Source organism: Melanerpes formicivorus, unplaced genomic scaffold (genome assembly GCF_026170545.1).
Source record: "Melanerpes formicivorus ecotype bairdi unplaced genomic scaffold, bMelFor1.0.p_v2 SCAF_1, whole genome shotgun sequence".
In the NCBI taxonomy this organism is placed as follows: domain Eukaryota; kingdom Metazoa; phylum Chordata; class Aves; order Piciformes; family Picidae; genus Melanerpes; species Melanerpes formicivorus.
This window is the reverse complement of record NW_027142353.1, coordinates 52,799,263-52,818,568: the sequence shown is the minus strand read 5'-3', so window position 1 is coordinate 52,818,568 and position 19,306 is coordinate 52,799,263. Positions and strand designations below refer to the sequence as shown.

Genomic DNA, 19,306 nt, shown 5'->3' with positions numbered 1-19,306 from the left:
CAAAGGCAACAAGACTTGGATGCAATTCAGAAGGAAAAAGAAATCAAGAAAGTATGGCTCAATCATTCTGTGTAAGGATTTGAGAAGTCATTCACATCTGACCATAGTTTTTATCCACTTACACTTTTTATTCTTTTATTGTGCATAGTTTTTTTCTCTTCATTGTTATACAGCTTCTTTATGGTCTCATCACTGTCTGGTCTTATTCAGCCACATACTTCTCTCAGAACATTGAAACCCACAGAAAATCCTGCTTGGCATCTCCAAGCTCTGCTGTCTTTTGAAATTTTGGTTCACCTCCAGGGTACTGAATACCGATGCAACTCTGGGCTCCCTTGTTTCCGCCCTCAGTCTCGATCCAAACTCCTGGTCATCGGGTTGCTGCTTGTTCCAGACCTCAGCTCTGCCCACCAGACTAGGCTCACCACCCAACAGTCTGTGAAGTTAGAGAACTGAAGGATACTATATTTTCTGTGCCAAGTTGTCGGGCTTGGTGTCTGTGTGTGTGTGTTACAGCATACCTGTTTCAACTTGGTTGTTACTCTTATTTAATGTTTATCTCACAGACAAATGACCTTTATTCCCCATAACAAATCTAATTCGAGTGCAATGGCACTAGCAATAAGGAGTTAATTTGAGCAGCTTGTTTCTGTCTGGCCCATTAAATTAAAGACAATTAAAATAATTGTTAAAAACACTAGCCCAGTCCATTCCTGCACTTTTACAAGCACCAGTAAATCATATGTAAGAGGGAAGGCTGTTAAATATAATCAGTCAAGATGAAAAATAGGAGGCCCGTGTTATCACAGCTCTCAGCAGCAAGCTCACAGTGTATGATATGTGTTTCTTTTAACCAGTTTCTGCAAAATCCAGACAACACAACCTCAGCAAGAGGGAGAGGGATGAGCTAAGATCAACTGAGAGGGGGGAAAGTGAGCATCAGTCTTGCAGGGACGAAGGGAGAAGAGTCTGCCATGGCTTTGTTCCCTTGGCAAACACTTTCCATGAAAAGCTGAATAGTCAATACATGGTGGGTTACATTCACCTTGTTCCTGTACTGAGAACAGGGATAAGCAGTACTGCACTGCAGGTGAAAGTGAGTCATTCAAAGACAAGTTTTCCAGGCTCTGTCCTGGGAACCTCTCTGAAACATGCCATAGCACAACACTGTGAGGAAACAACAATAAAATGCCTTGGGTTCCATGTAAAATGACAGGAAGAGTAGTTGCTGCTCTAACTCTTCAACTAATGCTGAATGTTCTGAGTTACCCTGGGATTTTGTATTCAGTCCAAAGCATGGTTTATTTTGTCAAGTTTATTTTTTTCCTTTAGTTTTCAATGTCAGTTAAAGAGGCTTTTAGTTCTAATATAAACAGAAAACAGTCACTTTCAGATGAGCCAATGCAATAGTCTGTGTCCTTTTTTTCATATCGTATTGACTTTAAATTCGATACAAAGGGAAGAGCACAAGGGTTAGAAGTTTCTACTTCAACAAATGTGTAGTCTTTCTTCTACATCTTCTTACTTATTCAGTCTTTCAGTGTCTCATAGATGACAAGAAGTAGAGTCTCTAGAGAGAATTAGGATTCTGCAGAATCCATCAAATTTCCAGCTTGGCTCATTTTGTCTCAAACAATGCGTGCATGGATGTGTCATCACTCACCAAGGACACAACCAATCATGGGTATCAGGGGGAAAGGCAGAAGGAGACCCAAAGTGGCTCTCTGTGTCTGTGAGTGACTTAAAAACCATTCCCTGGATTTTTTTAAACTTGCAGACTCCATTAGTTAGCTGATAAAGTACATGAGAGAACAGCTGGAATCCAACTGAATGCAGCCAGTCCCATTGAACTGTTAAAGGTATCTACAGGATGTTAGGATTTGTTTTGAAATAAATACTTGATGCATAATTTGTTAGAATCTTTTCAGTCTGAAGTGTGAAAACAAATTGAAGCCTACCCCACTGTGCTGGCTTTTAAAGATTCAGAAAGGTACAGGGGAATACAAGCACTGACTTTGCAGCAGGTCTCGAGAAGATGCCTGAGATAAATTGTACTTAGCTCTGGCTCCTAGGCTAGCATTCAGCAGTGGTGAAGGAATGGAGAAGTGGCTTTGTTTGCTGTTTTTCCACGTGATTGCTGAACGATTTAACATGTCTGGAGTGGTTTCCCTTGTATTTATAATGATTTTGCCTTTGCTCCTTCTGTTTGGTTTGAAGCAGGCTCTGTGTGTTAGTTAGGGAATGTAAATACCTTTAAGAACTGTGCAATTGGATGCCTTTTCCAAAAGCAGATGCTGTAACCACAGTAGTAGAAAGTATGAGCAAGGATTTATGATCACAGTTATCTTCTGTATACAGATGTGGTGGGTTAGCACCCATCCTGAAAACAGGGTGGAGGGCTTGCGAGTGCTTTGCCCTCCCTGCAGGGCATTTTCCCCCTGGGAAACTGAGTCTGTTCCACTCCCCACTCCCTACCCAGCTAGGGTATAAAAGGGAGGACATTGCAGCCATTAGCTCTCCTTTTTGGCTCCTGCCTCTCCTGAATGAGAGCTACTGCAGCTGCCTTTCTGCTCCTCTTCCACATGGTCAGGCCTAATCCTTCTCCCTGCTGCCTCCGTGCCTCTTCAGAGAGAGATTGGTTTTGTATTCTTGTTTTTTTCCTCCCCTCCCATCCATCCTTGTTACTTGCCCTTGGGAACCTTACCTGTTATTGTTTTATATATATGTATATATATAGATAGATATTGTTTAAAGAAAACTCTTTACCTCTCTATTTCCAAGCTGACTCCAAATTATTGTTTGGTGGATTTGCTTCTTCCCTTTCCCTTTTTTTTCCCTCTCTGTGGGGGGGAGCAGGGGAGAGATTCTCAGCCTTGACCCCATCTGAGCTCTTAATTCCCAGTTAAGGCTCAAACCACTACAGTTAGGGAATGTAAATACCTTTAAAGAACTGTGCAATTGGATGCCTTTTCCAAAAGCAAATGCTGTAGCCACACTAGTAGAAAGTGTGAGCAAGGATTTATGCTCACAGTTATCTTCTGTATACAGATGTATCCATTTCTGTATACAAGTATAGCTTTTAGAAAAGATGGGAGATTTGTAACCTCAGATGGCATGTAAATTCATATAAAAATGAGTAGGTTTTGTCTTTGATTTCTGTCTACTAGAAAGACAACTTCTCACTCCATTAGCTCCTATAGTAGAGCGGGTTCTCAGTCTTGGAAGCTGTTCTTGGAAGCCTGGAATTTAGTGGTTGTTCCCATTCTGCCAGGAGCCTTTTGATGGGAGGCTTAGTGCTAAAAACCTTGAGTAGGAAAAAAGGTAATGTACAGGAACTTAGCACAATGCTAGTTGGAGCTCTGGATTTCCAGCATGTGGATTTTGTGCCAGGTCAGTGTTAATACATACTTTAAAAGATAAATTTTGAACAAAATTATGACAGTGTGCAAGTTCAAGAAGTATACATTTGTGATGCTTAACAGCTTTTTTTATCATAGGATTTTACATATTATTTTAAGAATAGAATAGAATAGAATAGAATAGAATAGAATAGAATAGAATAGAATAGAATAGAATAGAATAGAATAGAATAGAATAGAATAACCAGGTTAGAAAAGACCTTTGAGATCACTGAGTCCAGCCTGTCATCCAGCACTATCTAATCAACTAAACCAGGGCACCAAATGTCCCAATCCTGTCTCTTCCTAAACACATCCAGTGATGGTGACTCCACCACCTCCCTGGGCAGCCCATTCCAATGGCCAATCACTCTTTTTCTACTTTATGATTCTACATACAACTCCTTTGGACAGTTCAAAATACATCTGGCAGTCAGGTTTTTGAGGTTTTACGTGTATTCAAGCCTGCAGTAATAACTGAAATGTTCGCTTTGTTTCCAGAGTTATTATGGAGTCTCTATCTTTTCATACACATCATAACCTTTCAGATACTTCCAGCGCACTCTGAGGTTGTAAATACCAAACTGTATAACCTCCTGCTGTGCCATAGTCTGCAGTATAACATTATGCTGATCATCATGACAATGCTCTCCTACAGATTTCCTTGAACCTGAAAATCTAGATTTCTGTGAAATGACAAATTCGGAGCCCAAACCCATGTCATTTAAAAATGAATTTTCCCTGCAGGACACCAACATGTTCCTCTTTTAAACAACTTACAATTGTTGTTTCAAAACAGAAAATAAAGAACAACCCCCATTTTTAGAAAAAACATTTAGCACAACCTCTTATTTAAGGCCTGATGCCAGAGGCAGCTCTTCCCCCAAGATTTCCCTGTGGGTGATGAGCTGAGCAGAATGATAATTGTATGCTCCTGTAGACTGTCCTTTCTTTTGCCTGTTGTGTGCTTTCTAAACCCCTCTGCACTAAGGAGGGCCACAGAGAGGCCATCAGGACCCATCTGCTTATGAAGTAGAAGTTGAATAACCACTTGCTCCATGTGCCTTTCACCTCAGTCCCTTCCCAGTAGGACTGTGCTGTGCACTGGCTTCTCCTTGCTACACAGACAGTTCTCATTTCCTTGGTTGCTGTGTTGCTGTGCCTACCACACCTCAGGAGCTCTCCTAATCTTACAGACTGAAGGAGGGTATTTATCCTGGTTTCACCACCTTGCTGTTAATCCTGCTGTTCTGTCCTTGCCAAGATACCTATTTGCATCTTTGCTCACAACCTGTTTCAATATTTGCTGATCTCCCACATTTCCAGGGCAGACATCTTCCATGCAGCTGCCTCTGCATGGCATGGATAGAGACTGCTGCAGCGGCACATTTAAATCCCAGGCGGACGAGCCAGGGCACATCTTCAACTGCACCAAGGCAGGACCCAGGCACCACACTATGTGAAGCGGCATATCCTCCCCTATCCTCTGAGCCAGCTTTCCTCTCCCGAGTGGCTGGCACGGTGTGGTGTCCCTTAGGGATCAATGCTGGGCCCAGTTCTGTTCATATCTTTATTGATGATCTGGACAAGGGGATTGAGTCCATCATCAGTAAATTTGCAGATGACACCAAGCTGGGGGCAGATGTTCATCTCTTAGAGGGTAGGAGAGCTCTGCAGAGGGACCTTGACAGGCTGGACAGATGGGCAGAGTCCAACGGCATGAGATTTAGCACATCCAAGTGCCAGGTTCTGCACATTGGCCACAACAACCCCATGCAGTGCTACGGGCTGGGGTCAGAGTGGCTGAAGAGCAGCCATGCAGAAAAGGACCTGGTAGTACTGGTTGACATTAGGCTGAACATGAGCAACAGTGTGCCCAGGTGGCCAAGAAGGCCAATGGCATCCTGGCCTGCATCAGGAACAGTGTGGCCAGCAGGAGCAGGGAAGTCATTCTGCCCCTGTACTCAGCACTGGTTAGGCCAAACCTTGAGTCCTGTGTCCAGTTCTGGGCCCTCAGTTTAGGAAAGATGTTGCGTTGCTGGAACATGTCCAGAGAAAGGTTGTTGAGAGGTCTGGAGCACAAGCCCTATGAGGAGAGGCTGAGAGAGGTAGGGTTGCTTAGCCTGGAGAAGAGGAGGCTCAGAGGAGACCTCATTGTTGTTTAGAACTACCTGAAGGGAGGTTGTAGCAAGGAGGGAGTTGGTCTCTTCTCCCAGGCAACCTGTATCAAAATGAGAGGACACAGTCTGAAGCTGCACCAGGGGAGGTTTAGGCTGGATGTTAGGAAGAAATTCTTCACAGAAAGAGTGATTGACCATTGGAATGTGCTGCCCAGGGAGGTGGTGGAGTCACCATCACTGGAAGTGTTTAAAAAGAGACTGGATGAGGCATTAGTCCCATGGTTTAGTTGATTAGATGGTGTTTGACTTGATGATCTTGAAGGTCTTGTCCAACCTGGTTAATTCTGTATTCCATATTCTGTATTCTGACAGGCATAAGAAGAGACTGGATGGGGCACTTAGTGCCATGGTTTAGTTGATTAGATAGTGTTGGGTGATAGGTTGGACTCGATGATCTCAGAGGTCTCTTCCAACCTGCTTAATTCTATTCTATTCTATTCTATTCTATTCTATTCTATTCTATTCTATTCTATTCTATTCTATTCCATTCCATTCCATTCCATTCCATTCCATTCTCCATCTGTGCCCACACACAATTCTCACTGTTCTCCGCAGAGCTCAACTTGACATGTACGAAACAGTGGTGCTTGCTGGGCTGCTTTGTTTCTTTTCTCTCTTTCCTCCAACTGAGCTCTAACTGGGGAATTGTTCCTTGCTTTTTGCTTAAGGTTAAGTGGCTGAGCTAATTTCCCAGGTGTTTTTCCTGTACAATGTCTCACAAACAAAAGTAGTTAAGTATTTATATGCCCCTTGTTACTGCTGAAAGCAGTAACGCTCTTTCCCTACCATTGTCTGTTTGACATTTGCCATAGCAAAATTTACAGAGGAACTTGGTATATGACCCATTTGTGCATAATATTTTTATTTTGAAAAGCACAGGAAAAAAAAAATCAAGGCCTCATTATCATGGAAAAGTAATGCTTGATTTTGTAACCATATAAACTGTACCTTACAAAACAGCCTCTGATTTTGTCTCACGGCTCCCATCTCAGATCGCTTTTCTTCGGTCCCCAGTAATTAAATGGCACCATAAACTTATTTTATCTCCTGCTTTGTAGTAGAGTATGCTGTAGTAGGTGGCAAACAGGAAATTTACATCCTGTTATTTCCCTGTAAAAACTGTTGATCACAGATGAAAATCATAGCCTCAACATTGTCCAATTTACCAACAGCAGAGAAATGGAGATGGACAAAAGTAAAAAGTATGAAGAAATTTTGGTTTTTTCCCTGTCTCTGGTGGCTGATGATGCTTTTGCCTATGATCAATGAGAAAGAGTGAAGGAGGGTCTTAGACCTTCTCTTGTGCCATCCTCCCACAAATAGATTGACACAGGGCTTGTGTGTGAGCATGTGCTCTTCATAGAAGTACTCTGCAAGCAAATTCTGAGAGCTGATGCTACAAAATATGAAGCTCAGGTTCCAGTGCATGCCAAATGCTGTGTCTGCAGCTTCCTCTTTGCAAGTCCTGGTTCAGAGAGAAGTGGAAGGGTGAATGATGCATTAAATACAAGCCTGATACAGCAACCATGACCAGCTGTGGCTTTGGAGAGGGCAGAAAATCAGTCATCCAGTAAGTGTCCCTGAAGATTATGACCCCCATATAAGATTATCAATTTTCTCTACTACCAAAATAACCAGATCACATTTGCATTAAGCAAAATGGAAGATAGTGTTATCTTTTGGACTGCCATTGAGAATAGAATAGAATAGAATAGAATAGAATAGAATAGAATAGAATAGAATAGAATAGAATAGAATAGAATAGACCAGGTTGGAAGAGAGCACAACCAAGAAAATATGGATTTGTTTTCCTGCTTCATATATTTCAGATTCTGTTAGACATTTCCCTACAAGTTGTCTATAAGCACAGGCAAACAGTGGTTTTGCTTTCTGACGAGTGTTTTGCCTTAAATCCCTTTTCCCAGTATATCCAGGGGCTGTGACACAATACTGCAGGCTAGAATACATCCCCCCAACAAACAGTGTAACAGTAAAAAAGGAAAGCAAATATTAATGTCTCTGGGATTTGCTTTTTCTTGCTGTTCTTTCTTACTTTCTTGGTTAGTCTGTTCTGCATGGAAGCCTGAGGCTGTGCCTCTCACACCACAGGCAAACCAGCAGGGCATGGCTTTCATGTTACTGCACTCAGCATGGTCTCCACAGCTATTTTGATGGGAGTTATAGGTGGGAAGGAGGGGTGAGCTGAGCTTGGGTGGCTGCTCTGGCTTTCAGATGAAGTTGTATCTCTCTGGTACAAGAGCCAGTTAGTGAATTCAAAGCTTGGACAACTGACAGACCCTCTTGAGCCCCTAAACAGAGAGCTCTGGTGGTGGGAGAAATAATAATAGACACTGAATTTCCTCCAGACAAAAAATTAAAGTGAGGAGGAAAGCTAGCACGAAGGTTCTGGAGATCACACACCAAGAGCCCTGGGGCACCCTGATTTTAGTGGGAAGAATTAGTGGCTGCAGAAAAAAGGGGTAAATGCAGAGCTCAGGAAGAATCTGGAAAGCCAGAAACACGGAGGGGAGGGGAGGGGAGGGGAGGGGAGGGGAGGGGAGGGGAGGGGAGGGGAGGGGAGGGGAGGGGAGGGGAGGGGAGGGGAGGGGAGGGGAGGGGAGGGGAGGGGAGGGGAGGGGAGGGGAGGGGAGGGGAGGAGCCAGGCAGCCTGGCACATTGTTGTCAATAGGAGGAAAAGAGCAGAGACATATAAAAAACCCAGAAATTTCTGCTTTCTTTACAATTGGCTTCATCTTCCTTGCGACATAATACAAAATTATAGGTTCAGATGTTTAGTTGTGAGTTTGTTTCACAATAATGGTTACAAATTACTGGAGAAAACACCCAAACCTCATAATGCCCCACTCATAAACCAAAAAGAACTTCCTGGGGATGAAGGAGTGTATAAATACTCACGAACGCCACTCGCTGATTGTGTGAAATTCCTGTTAAGGTCCCATTTTAGCAGAGAATTCTCCTAAGTGCTGTAGCTACTAAATCCACATGGAAGGATAATGTAACAGGCAAAATAACCTCCCAGAGAACACAGGAACCTGACACAAAGAACATTCCTCTCCGCAACTCTTTCCCATTTTGTACAACCAAGTTCAAGGTTGGCACACGTCACAAATGAGAGCAGTCCAAACACAATCAGGCAATATTACTCAGGCCCCAGAAACAGATTATCATCAGTTCCTGCAGCTTGTCCCCAGCAGGGGGTCTTTGGCACATGGCCTGGGGGAGGGGTCTCACGGGTTTACCCACCCACAGCTCTGGTAGAGAAGTGGTTCACCCCTGGTCCCCTCCATCTCAGCTTCTCCAATTCCCCTTAGCCCAGTTCCATGGGATAGGGAAGGGCTGTGGATCAGTCATGCCACACACATGCCTGAGGCATAAATGACAGTGAATCCAGGTATTGATTCAGCCTTGCAGACAGCAAAGTGATGGTATAGCCATCACTGCTGTGTCCTTCACTGGCACAGTGTGTGGTAGGTTTGTGCACCAAATGTGCCGCACCTCTTTGCCATGTACTGCACAGAGACCTACTTTCCTCTCTGGGGTGACGCATCCCTGACACATCCTGCCTACTTCTAGTTCTGCACAGCTCAGTCGCTCAGTCTCCTGTCTGTATGAGACCATCTTGGGAAAGGTCACCAGAAAAGGCAGTTTCCAAACCTGTGTAAAAAGTTGATAGAGCAGGGCCCTGCAGAAAACTTAAGTCAGCTTTGCATATCTCCTGGTTTTGCTGCAACAGAATTCCAGGCCAGCCATGGGCTGCAGGCCTTTATCAGTTCGGAATCAGCCAGGACAGCTGACTTGAGTTGGCTCAGAGGTGTATCCCAGACTATAATCATCACATTCACTACAAAGAGAAGGGAGCATCCTGTTAGAGCCTTCAATCTGGGTGTTTGGCTTGGGCCCCTTTTCTCTGTATCATACTTCACTCGTTGACTTTTGGACTGCCTTCCTTTGTATCGTGACTGCTACACTTTGCTGGGCTGAGTGTAACTTTATGTCTTGTATTGACATTGATATTAATTTGGCTAGTCCATTAAATCTGTTTCCATTTCAACCTGTTGGTCTTCTTTTCCTGATTCTTCTTCTGTACTGGGAGGGCCTCATTGGGTGACAGAGTAACCGCTGTAGTTTAGCCCCAGACACATGCTAAATGTAGTGTAAGCTAAAGAGCCCCAGCTCCCTCAGTCTCTCCTCATAAGGAAGATGTTCCACTCCCTTAATCATCTTCATGTCTCTGCACTGGACTGTGTTGTCCATATCAGCTCAGGCATGCACACACATTCATGTATGCAGAAGTGGCAGGTTGGCATCCAACACAGACGTATTATGTAGCATCTTGTGTGAAGCTCTGAATGTTGTATTAGCGAAATACTTACATTTTGCCCTTCTGGTACATATCTTAGTGACATAATTGCCAAGAATTATAATGTGAATTTCTTTCCAACTCTACTTTCTGTTGTGCCTTTTTTTTTCCCTCCAAAAACAGGTGTAAAGAAAGAAGTACAAAAAGATCAGGATGCTAACAGACCAGCTGTCTCATCTCCTAAGAGATCAGCAGTAACAGCTACCAAGCTCCATTCACCAGGTATTTATGAATGCAAAAGCACTGTTTCTGGGAAGATTTACACTCGCTGAGCTTGCATCTGTTGTTAATGCACTAAAATCTGAGAACTGCTATTCTTAAGAGAAGAGTGATTGTATCCAGGGTTCATTAAGCTGGCTGAATACATCAGGATTTATCATACCCATGCATGAGTTAAATAGACCTCTGTGTTCTTCGTTACAACCATGCAATCATCTCTCCTTCAAAACAAAGAGTTGTTGCTATTACATGTTTAACAGCAGAGGGGGGTATCCTGTATTGTTACAATTCTCTCTTATATAAAAGAGAACACATACAGTGAAATAATGCACAGAGGCACTAAATTTTCTGGGATATTTCTATGCATAACTGGAAAAAAGGATTATCTATGGAAATAACCTTCAGAGTGCTCCTGGAGCATGGTAAATTTACCTGTCAATAATGGTGCACAAACACAAGGGCTTAGTATTTCTAAAGAATACCTTTGTTTATTGTAAATAACTTATCTCTATGTCTGTTAAGAAGTGTGTAGGGTACCTAAAGGCTTTTCTAAGGCTAGACATTGGCTGATTTAATCGCTGCAGAAATAAGTGGATGTGGTCCCACTGATGTAATTGTGCTTGCTCTTTATAGTCTGTTCTGTTGCTTCATATTTGGACTTCAATTAAATTATGTAAATGTCATCTCTACAGCTATATGATACTTGAGTTATAATTAGGGCTGGGTGAAACTCCATATTTCTTCATTTGGTAAAGTATAAAAGATGTAGAACAGCTCTTAGACTCCCATAATTTGCATCAAGTATCTCTTGACGTTTACTAAACTCAATCCCTATTCTTCTCCTTCCTATGATACTAGAGTAAAAAGGTGAACTTAACACTCTCCTCTGAATCATGTGATTCTCAGGCTGTTTTGCACCTGGTGAGATCACCAAGAGAGATCCAAAGACAAATTTGCTGCAGAGAGTGCAAGACTGGCAGCTCACCGGTGTTTATAGCGGTGGGAGTTCAGTTTAAGCACCAGCACTGACTGTGGCTGTAGCAGCAGCAGAGATGATTTGTTTCCTCACTAGAACTAGAAAGCAAAATGAAACATAGGCATATTTGTATTGCCTTAAGAAGACCTACATTTCTATAGCTGACTTGACTTTCAAGGCTTAAATTTTTGGTATATCTAATTCCTGAGACCTCAGAAGTTTCTTCCCTCTCATGAGAGGCTGAATAACTGCCCTCTCTCCATCAGACTGATTCAGGACTTCTTAAGCCTGGGTGACAGAAATTATGGTAACCTAAAATCACTAAGGATCAAACAGGAAAATAAATCTCATCTTTGTTTATTTTTTAAAGTAGCTTTTAAAGTTCCTTGAAATAGAAGAAATAGCAATAACAAAGCAATAAAGACAATCTTCTCACCTAGCTAACAATGTCACAAAACAATCAAAGCAGCCATTGAATAGGACAAGGAATGAGTGTAACTGGGGCTAAGGCGCAGTAGCATAGGCTTTCTGGCATCAGGATCACAAACTCGTGTGACATTTACGCTTTGTGATAGGAGAGCGTGTGTGTTCCCAGGTAACTCTACCACAGCTACATGTGGCCATGGAACAGGCTTTAAAATGTGAGTGCTGTTTATAGACTGCTTTCCCTGTTACTGGCCTCCTCACAGGTAATCCTTTTAATTAGTAGTGACTTTTTTACTGTTCTACAGTTTTGTCAGCCTTGAATCTGACCTTCATAATTTGGACCCATCTTCTTGAAGACTTTCAAGGGAGCTTTGAAATAAAAGATCTTGTAGGGATCTCAGTTTTATCTATTGATGCCATACCCTTCCTGAAGCCCGTGTATAGGAGCAGATGTACATAGGTGCATTTACTGTATATAGGTGTCCAGCCGTATTTTGATGGTTGCAGTTGATGACCTTGGAGGCCTCTTCCAACTGAAACATTTATATGATTCTATGCAGGTGCTCTCCTTTCACTCCATTGCAGGACAGTGCTGTCTGTTTCTGGCATGTCACTCTACAGATTACTTCAGGAGAATTGACAACAAGCGGTTTCCTCTTTTCTTACCAAAATGTTGGGAAGTCCACAGTTAAAAGGCAAATGAATTGCATTCCCCATCTAAATCCTCATGGACTGTGTTAATTATGAGTATATACTTGTTATGTCCCCTCAGTTCAAACACTCAAGTAGATAAAAAACACCTGGGGGTTTTTAAAGTGGATCAAAGGGGTGCAGTGACTTCAGCGTACACTGGGTCTGCCCCCCTGGTGCCACCATCAGCAAAAAGGACACTCAGGATCAGGGCCAGCATCATTAATATATACTTTGTTTTGTGCAGAGCCACAGAGAAGAGACATCAGTGGTAGAATAAGCTTAGCAAGCTGCTTTTCAGACCAAAATGAACCAAGAAATTCAGGCTTATCCCTGAGGAGAATAGCACAGTTTAATTTACAAGGACAGCTTATAACACTGACAAGGACAACATAGAGATGTGCATTTCAAATGTTCCAGGGAACAGAGAAGCCAGAAAGATAGAAGACAAAACAACCTGATGGATTTCTGTCTTAATTAAAACTGGACTGATTTCAAGGGCTTCCTCCTACACTCCTCTCTATGCCTTCTGTTGTAACATCACCATGCTGCCCAAACAACTTGAAGTTTTTATACTAAAGAGGCAGATATTTATGGATGTTGCTTTTATGAATATCGTATTTTGTGATGATACCTGCTGCCCAGTTAAGAGCTCCTTTAAATGAATGGAAGAATCTGTAAGTATCATTCCTGCACAGAAAGGTTTTCAGGCTTTAACTAATACAAAAATGGATAAAGGTCAATAGCTGTACTGGCTGAACTCTCGTATAACAAAAAGTCCTTCTCTAACATCCCATCTTGGATTACTTGGGCCTTGCAACATCACAGTATCACAGTATCACTAAGGTTGGAAGAGACCTCAAGGATCATCAAGTCCAACCTATCACCACAGACCTCATGACTAGACCCTGGCACCAAGTGCCACGTCCAATCCCCTCTTGAACACCTCCAGGGACAGTGACTCCACGACCTCCCTGGGCAGCACATTCCAATGACGAATGACTCGCTCGGTGAAGAACTTCCTCCTCACCTCGAGTCTAAACCTCCCCTGGCGCAGCTTGAGACTGTGTCCTCTTGTTCTGGTGCTGGTTGCCTGGGAGAAGAGACCAACCCCTTCCTGGCTACAACCACCTTTCAGGTAGTTGTAGAGGGCAATGAGGTCACCCCTGAGCCTCCTCTTCTCCAGGCTAAACAATCCCAGCTCTCTCAGCCTCTCCTCATAGGGCTTGTGCTCAAGGCCTCTCCCCAGCCTTGTTGCCCTTCTCTGGACACGTTCAAGTGTCGCAATGTCCTTCTTAAACTGAGGGGCCCAGAACTGGACACAGTACTCAAGGTGCAGCCTAACCAATGCAGAGTACAGGGGCACAATGACTTCCCTGCTCCTGCTGGCCACACTATTCCTAAAGCAGGCCAGGATGCCATTGGCCTTCTTGGCCACCTGGGCACACTGCTGGCTCATGTTCAGGCAGCTGCCAATCAGCACCCCCAGGTCGCTGTCTGTTTGGGAGCTCTCCAGCCACTCTGACCCCAGCCTATAGCTCTGCATGGGGTTGTCGTGGCCAAAGTGCAGCACTCGGCACTTGGACTTGTTGAATGCCATCCCGTTGGACTCTGCCCATCTGTCCAGTCGGTCGAGGTCCCTCTGCAGAGCCTTTCGACCCTCTAACTGACTAACATCTGCCCCTAACTTGGTGTCATCTGCAAATTTGCTGATGACTGACTCAATCCCCTCATCCAGATCATCAATGAAGATGTTAAAGAGGACGGGTCCCAGCACTGATCCCCGGGGGACGCCACTGGTGACTGGCCGCCAGCTGCATGTGGCACCATTCACCACCAACTCTCTGAGCTCGGCCCTCCAGCCAGTTCCTAACCCAGCACAGAGTGTTGAAATGATGAAGTTAGCCTTGACATGCTGTCGTGGCACAAAGTCATGGGCACAGAGAATTTCAAAGGCTGTTTTGCATTTGTGGCTCTTCACAATAGAGACATGAGGGAGTATCTCTGCTGAAGCTAGCTCCCTGTAAGCTTAGCCTGGAATAAGAATGTAGTCAAACAAGTTGCAAGATATGGTCCCAGTGTCTCCACACAAGCTGGAGATTGTGGCGGGGGGGAAGAAGAAAAAAATATTAAAAAACCCCACCCACCCAACCAACCAAAAGGACTCATAGGGTATTACTCTGTCAAAGTCATGCTACTTCCCCACCCAATTCAGTAAAATTGCCTTAAGTATACACTTGCACATTCAGGCTACAGTCTTAAAGATCTAAAATATCTTCAAGCACATCTGTCAAAATTACCTCTGGACAATGCTCTGCTTTACAAATTGGCTCAAACTCATACTATCAGATGCATCTCTGCAAAGGGATTCTTCTGGTTTGTGGGAAAGGGGTAGGTGGTATCCATGGCAAAAGACCTTTCCCTGCTACATTCATTGCTGAGGACTGGTTGGAGACGTTTCTGTGTTACTCTTCAGGACCTGCATACTACAGGACTATAGAAATACAAGATATATTTTTTTTTTCATGTTCTTGCACAGACAAGCTTTTCTGCTAGTACAGAAATGTTCTTTTGTCTTCCATATCCAAATCAATGTCTACCATCTCTAGCAACACATAAGAAAAGGTATCTGATTCTATTCTCTCTCTCTTTCTTACTGACTCTACCTCCTATGCGAAAAGGCTGAGACTAGTGAGAGGAGTTGAGGAAGAGAATCAGAGATTTCTGGTCAGTATGCAGGAATGAGCTAAAAAGCATCAGCTGAGGACAGACTGAGGATAGAAAAAAGAATCTGTAAGTTGTGCAAAGGTATTGCCCAGCTGACCACAAATGTTTGCAGAGTTCTCAAAAAGCTAACATAAAGGCAAACGTGCTGTCCAAGTAGTGGCTTCAGCAACCTGACACTACCAAAACACTACCCCTTCTTACTTCATCCTTACAACAGAGTACATCCAGAGAAATGGATAGTTAAGCAGGATAGGAACTTAGCTTAGGATGAAAGCTTCGTTTCTCAGATTTATCATGAGTAAGCTTTAGGTTTTGTGCCATTCAAAGAAGAGTTCAAATCACACAACTGTTCGGTTTGGAAGAGACCTTTAAGATGATCAGGTCCAACACTGAACCCAGCCCCAGAACCAGGCCCTCATCCAACAGCTCCCTCCACAAATCAAAGCACATTTAAATGGCAGCTGCACATCAGGCCAAGTTCATTCAAGCCACTTTCAAAACAAACCATGAAGCAAACCATGAAGCATTCATGTGAGTATGACGCTGTTTCAGCTGATATCTCGGCCACAAGCTACGCTAGTGGTTTTACATTTTTATACATGATCAGGCTTGCTTCAAGCCAATTCAGAGGACACAAGAGGAGCCAGAGTCTGTCTGGACTCCTTTTTATGGGCAAGCCATATAGTGATTCTGGCATGACCAATGGTGCAGAGAGAGAGCAGCCATGGTGGCATTTCTGTACATACTTGGTTTGTATTGCGACTTTACAAGTGTTACAAAGGGTAGGGCAAGGGGAACTGGGAAGGTGGATTAGAATATTGTTGATAAAAAGAAATAGTGACACCCCCACAGCAAAAAATTCATGCTGTGTTTGCATTCGGGGAAGGACAACTCCAGCTCCACATTGTCCCATTTGGAAGCAAAAGAAAATCTGCACAGACAAAGGAAATCTGGCACCTCTGTCAGCTCACCAAGCCTGGGGCTCCGGTGGCCGAAGAAACTGTGAACGTAGAGTGTAAACGTCATCCAGCTGTTTTCAATATCCACAAGAGGATAAAGTGAACCTCAACCTGGAAGTGTCCCTTTCTCTCACTGCCATTCAGGAGAGTTCAACATCACATGTCAAGATGCATCCCGTAGATGTCTGAAATAGGTGAGGTGAATCCTTCCACTGACAACCTCAGTATGATACTCTTAAGAGAGCTCTCCTCAACTTGTAGCAGTCTTCAGGCTCAGAGCCTGTGGTGAGATGGCTTTTACAAGGCTTTGAGGTTTGGCCCATAGGGAAGAACATTGTGCTGTTCTCTTTTTGAAAGTCATTACAATCTGTGGGGATACTGCAAACCTTTTTTTCTTTTATAGGGCTGAGTCCAAAGGCCCTGGAAACACATAATGGTCATGTGCATGCATAAAAGTAAATGATCCTGATGATCTTTTTCTCTCTCCTTTGTAGGACATCCCAAGCAAAGACCAACCACTCCAAGGAACGGATTCTCCCCCAAACCAGGAGAAAGTCGAGATGCTGACAAGCAGTTCATTCAGAGACTGAAGGAAAAGTGTGATGAGCAGTCACGGCAACTAAGCAACATTCAAGATGAGCTTAAAAGGGCCATCTACGGCTTTGACGTCTTTGCTGTAACAACACAGCACTTTTTCAGGCAGGTGAGTACAATGGATACTTTTGACCTTTGGAAAGATAGTTTGCCTCTACACCACCCACTTGCCTGAATTTATTCCACAGTGACTGAAAATTTGTTCTTGGGACCAAAGCATGCAGTTCCTTACAACAGTTATTACGAGGAGGGAATTATTTATTTGATGCCATGTACTTGAAAAGCAAAAGTTCGGGAACATGGAGGAGCAATAATTGTGACTGGGCCCCTCAGTTTAGGAAGGATGTTGACTTGCTGGAACAAGTCCAGAGAAGGGCAACAAAGTTGTTGAGGGGTTTGGAACACAAGCCCCATGAGGAGAGACTGAGGAAGATGGGGTTGCTTAGCCTGGAGAGGAGGAGACTCAGGGGTGACCTTATTGCTGTCTACAACTACCTGAAGGGAGGTTGTAGACAGGCAGATGCTGGTCTCTTCTCCCAGGTAGCCAGTACCAGAACAAGAGGACACAGTCTCAGGCTGTGCCAGGGGAGGTTTAGGTTGGATGTTAGGAAGAAGTTCTATACAGAGAGAGTGGTTGGCCATTGGAATGGGCTGCCTGGGGAGGTGGTGGAGTCACCATCATTGGAGGTGTTCAGGAGGAGACTTGATGGGGTGCTTGGTGCCATGGGTTAGTTGTTTAGGTGGGTTGGATTGGTTGATGGGTTGGACGTGGCGATCTTGAAAGTCTCTTCCAACCTGGTCTATTCTATTCTATTCTATTCTATTCTATTCTATTCTATTTGTCACAAGCACAGATGGGTTTCAGGGTGCTTTTTAGGAGTGAAGCAGATGTATAAGCTTAGTAGTCCCAGCCTGACAGCTAATGCTCTGCGATGTACGTGTGAACAAATACGAGAGTAATCCATTCATTTAGTAAACCAAAGGTGTTGAATGAAGGAAAATATTTGCTTTCTCACAGTTTTATTTATCTACTGTTCCTGTTCACCACAGATCAGACAGTGTCCCTGATACAGATGTGCAAGATCATAAAGATGTTAGAACAACATCATCTCAGCATTTAGGAGCTTACATTCAGCAAGTATAGAGAACATAAAGAAAATGTCAGTGATTAGAGAAGCTTATTTATCCACTTCATCTGAGACAAAATGAGTGAAGTTTAAAAGATGACCACAGTAACCACAAAGGACCTGTAGGTATTGCTTGTTTCAAAAGCCATTTAGTCATCCAGGAAATCTAGCTGGGCTCTGCGGTCTGGAAGTGGTTCCTCTGATGACCATTTATTTTGTACCAATACCAGGTTATGCTGGTGTCCCAACTACTTTGTAACACAGCTAGCCAAGGTTTGGATTATATCCTTGATTGCCTGTTTGTCTACTTTTGAAAGAAACAAGAGTAAACTTCCACTGTTAAAAGGGAGAAAGACAACTAAATAAGGAAACACTGATTCAAACACATTCTGAAACACTTTGTTCAGTTGCTTTTTCTATTAGTGGGAAAGGTTGCCTTTGAACAAATAGTGTAGTTCACACTTTTCCCTAAGTAGGAGCTGATCTTGCCAGAGGGAGCTTCACTGAACTGAAAAAAAACCCAGGAAATTTTTTAAAAGTACTAAATATTTTAAATACCTTCCCAGGGGATTTTCCTTCTCTTTTTCTTTAGTCTTGACATTTTTAGGCTTGATGGGCATTTGAAAAGCTGCTTTTTTTTGCCCCCCCCCCCCCCTTTTTTTTTGGAAGCTGACTGTGGAGTGTCCTTGATTAAAGCAGAGGGAAACAAAAAAGGGCAGAGCAGTGTCTACTCATCTTTGTCTGTGCCGTCCACTGGGGAGAGATTTTTTATCTCATGCCTCACACAATTTGCTGAAGGAAATCTGGAAGCTTGGGCATATCTCCTTCATCTCCTCTGGAGAGGTTTTAAATGAGAACAGCTGCTGCAGCTGAGATTTGAGATGACTCTCATCCCATTGGTGCATGTTAGATTGGTCCTGAGAATGCCTCCTTAATTGGACACCTCAGGGGAATATATTTAATAAAACCCTCTCCAGGTCCTGGCTGGGCATAGCTGTGTTTTATGTTCCCAGCTCCTCTGCACTGCCAGGCCATCTAGGGGTTTGCAGTAGTGCTGCTCTGAGTGCCTGTGGAATTTAAGCACCTTCAGGCTTGGGCAAGATTAGGCGTAGATTTTTTTTCAGATGTACTACTGGACTTGCTTACCTATGTTCATCATGGTTGTCCAAAATGGGCTTGACTGGTCTCCCTGGAGTATACTTATCTGCACATTCACTGCAGTAGCCATTTGAAGTTGACCTCTCTCAAACAAACACACTCCTGGCTTCCTCGGGTGATGAGGTGCACAGTCAGCGTGAGCCAAACAGTTGCCCAGTGGGCACTCAGCTATGGTACCTACTTTAGGAGGACGGTTGTTTCAGGCTTCATTTTTAGTGAATGGAGGCAGGGCAGCACTTTCAGAAGACTTTTTACAGCACCAAAAATCCAGAAATCTGGATTTCTGCCTGGGGCACTTGATCATCTTAACCGAGGCCTCCAGGGAGACGAAAAGTCTGCCCCACTTTTAAATTCAATGCCTATGTTGAGAGCCTAGATGTAAGTGGGATGATCTGGGTCTACTCAAGCAGTTTTGCAATTGGGTAGCCTGTTGTGTTGCAACACAGACACAGACTTCCAAGGTTTTGAGTG

The 19,306-nt window shown here is 43.6% G+C and overlaps 1 protein-coding gene across 3 annotated transcripts in view; it reads left to right on the top strand.

Annotated features, from left to right (window-relative positions):
- The window catches only part of MTUS2 (microtubule associated scaffold protein 2), a 364,748-nt gene that overhangs the window by 280,558 nt on the left and 64,884 nt on the right, over positions 1-19,306 (top strand). For all 3 annotated transcript variants that reach the window (XM_068143299.1, XM_068143315.1, XM_068143306.1), the window contains 2 exons: positions 10,083-10,181; positions 16,451-16,659. In XM_068143299.1, coding sequence (XP_067999400.1) covers positions 10,083-10,181; positions 16,451-16,659 — 308 coding nt within the window. The remainder of the gene's footprint in view (positions 1-10,082; positions 10,182-16,450; positions 16,660-19,306) is intronic.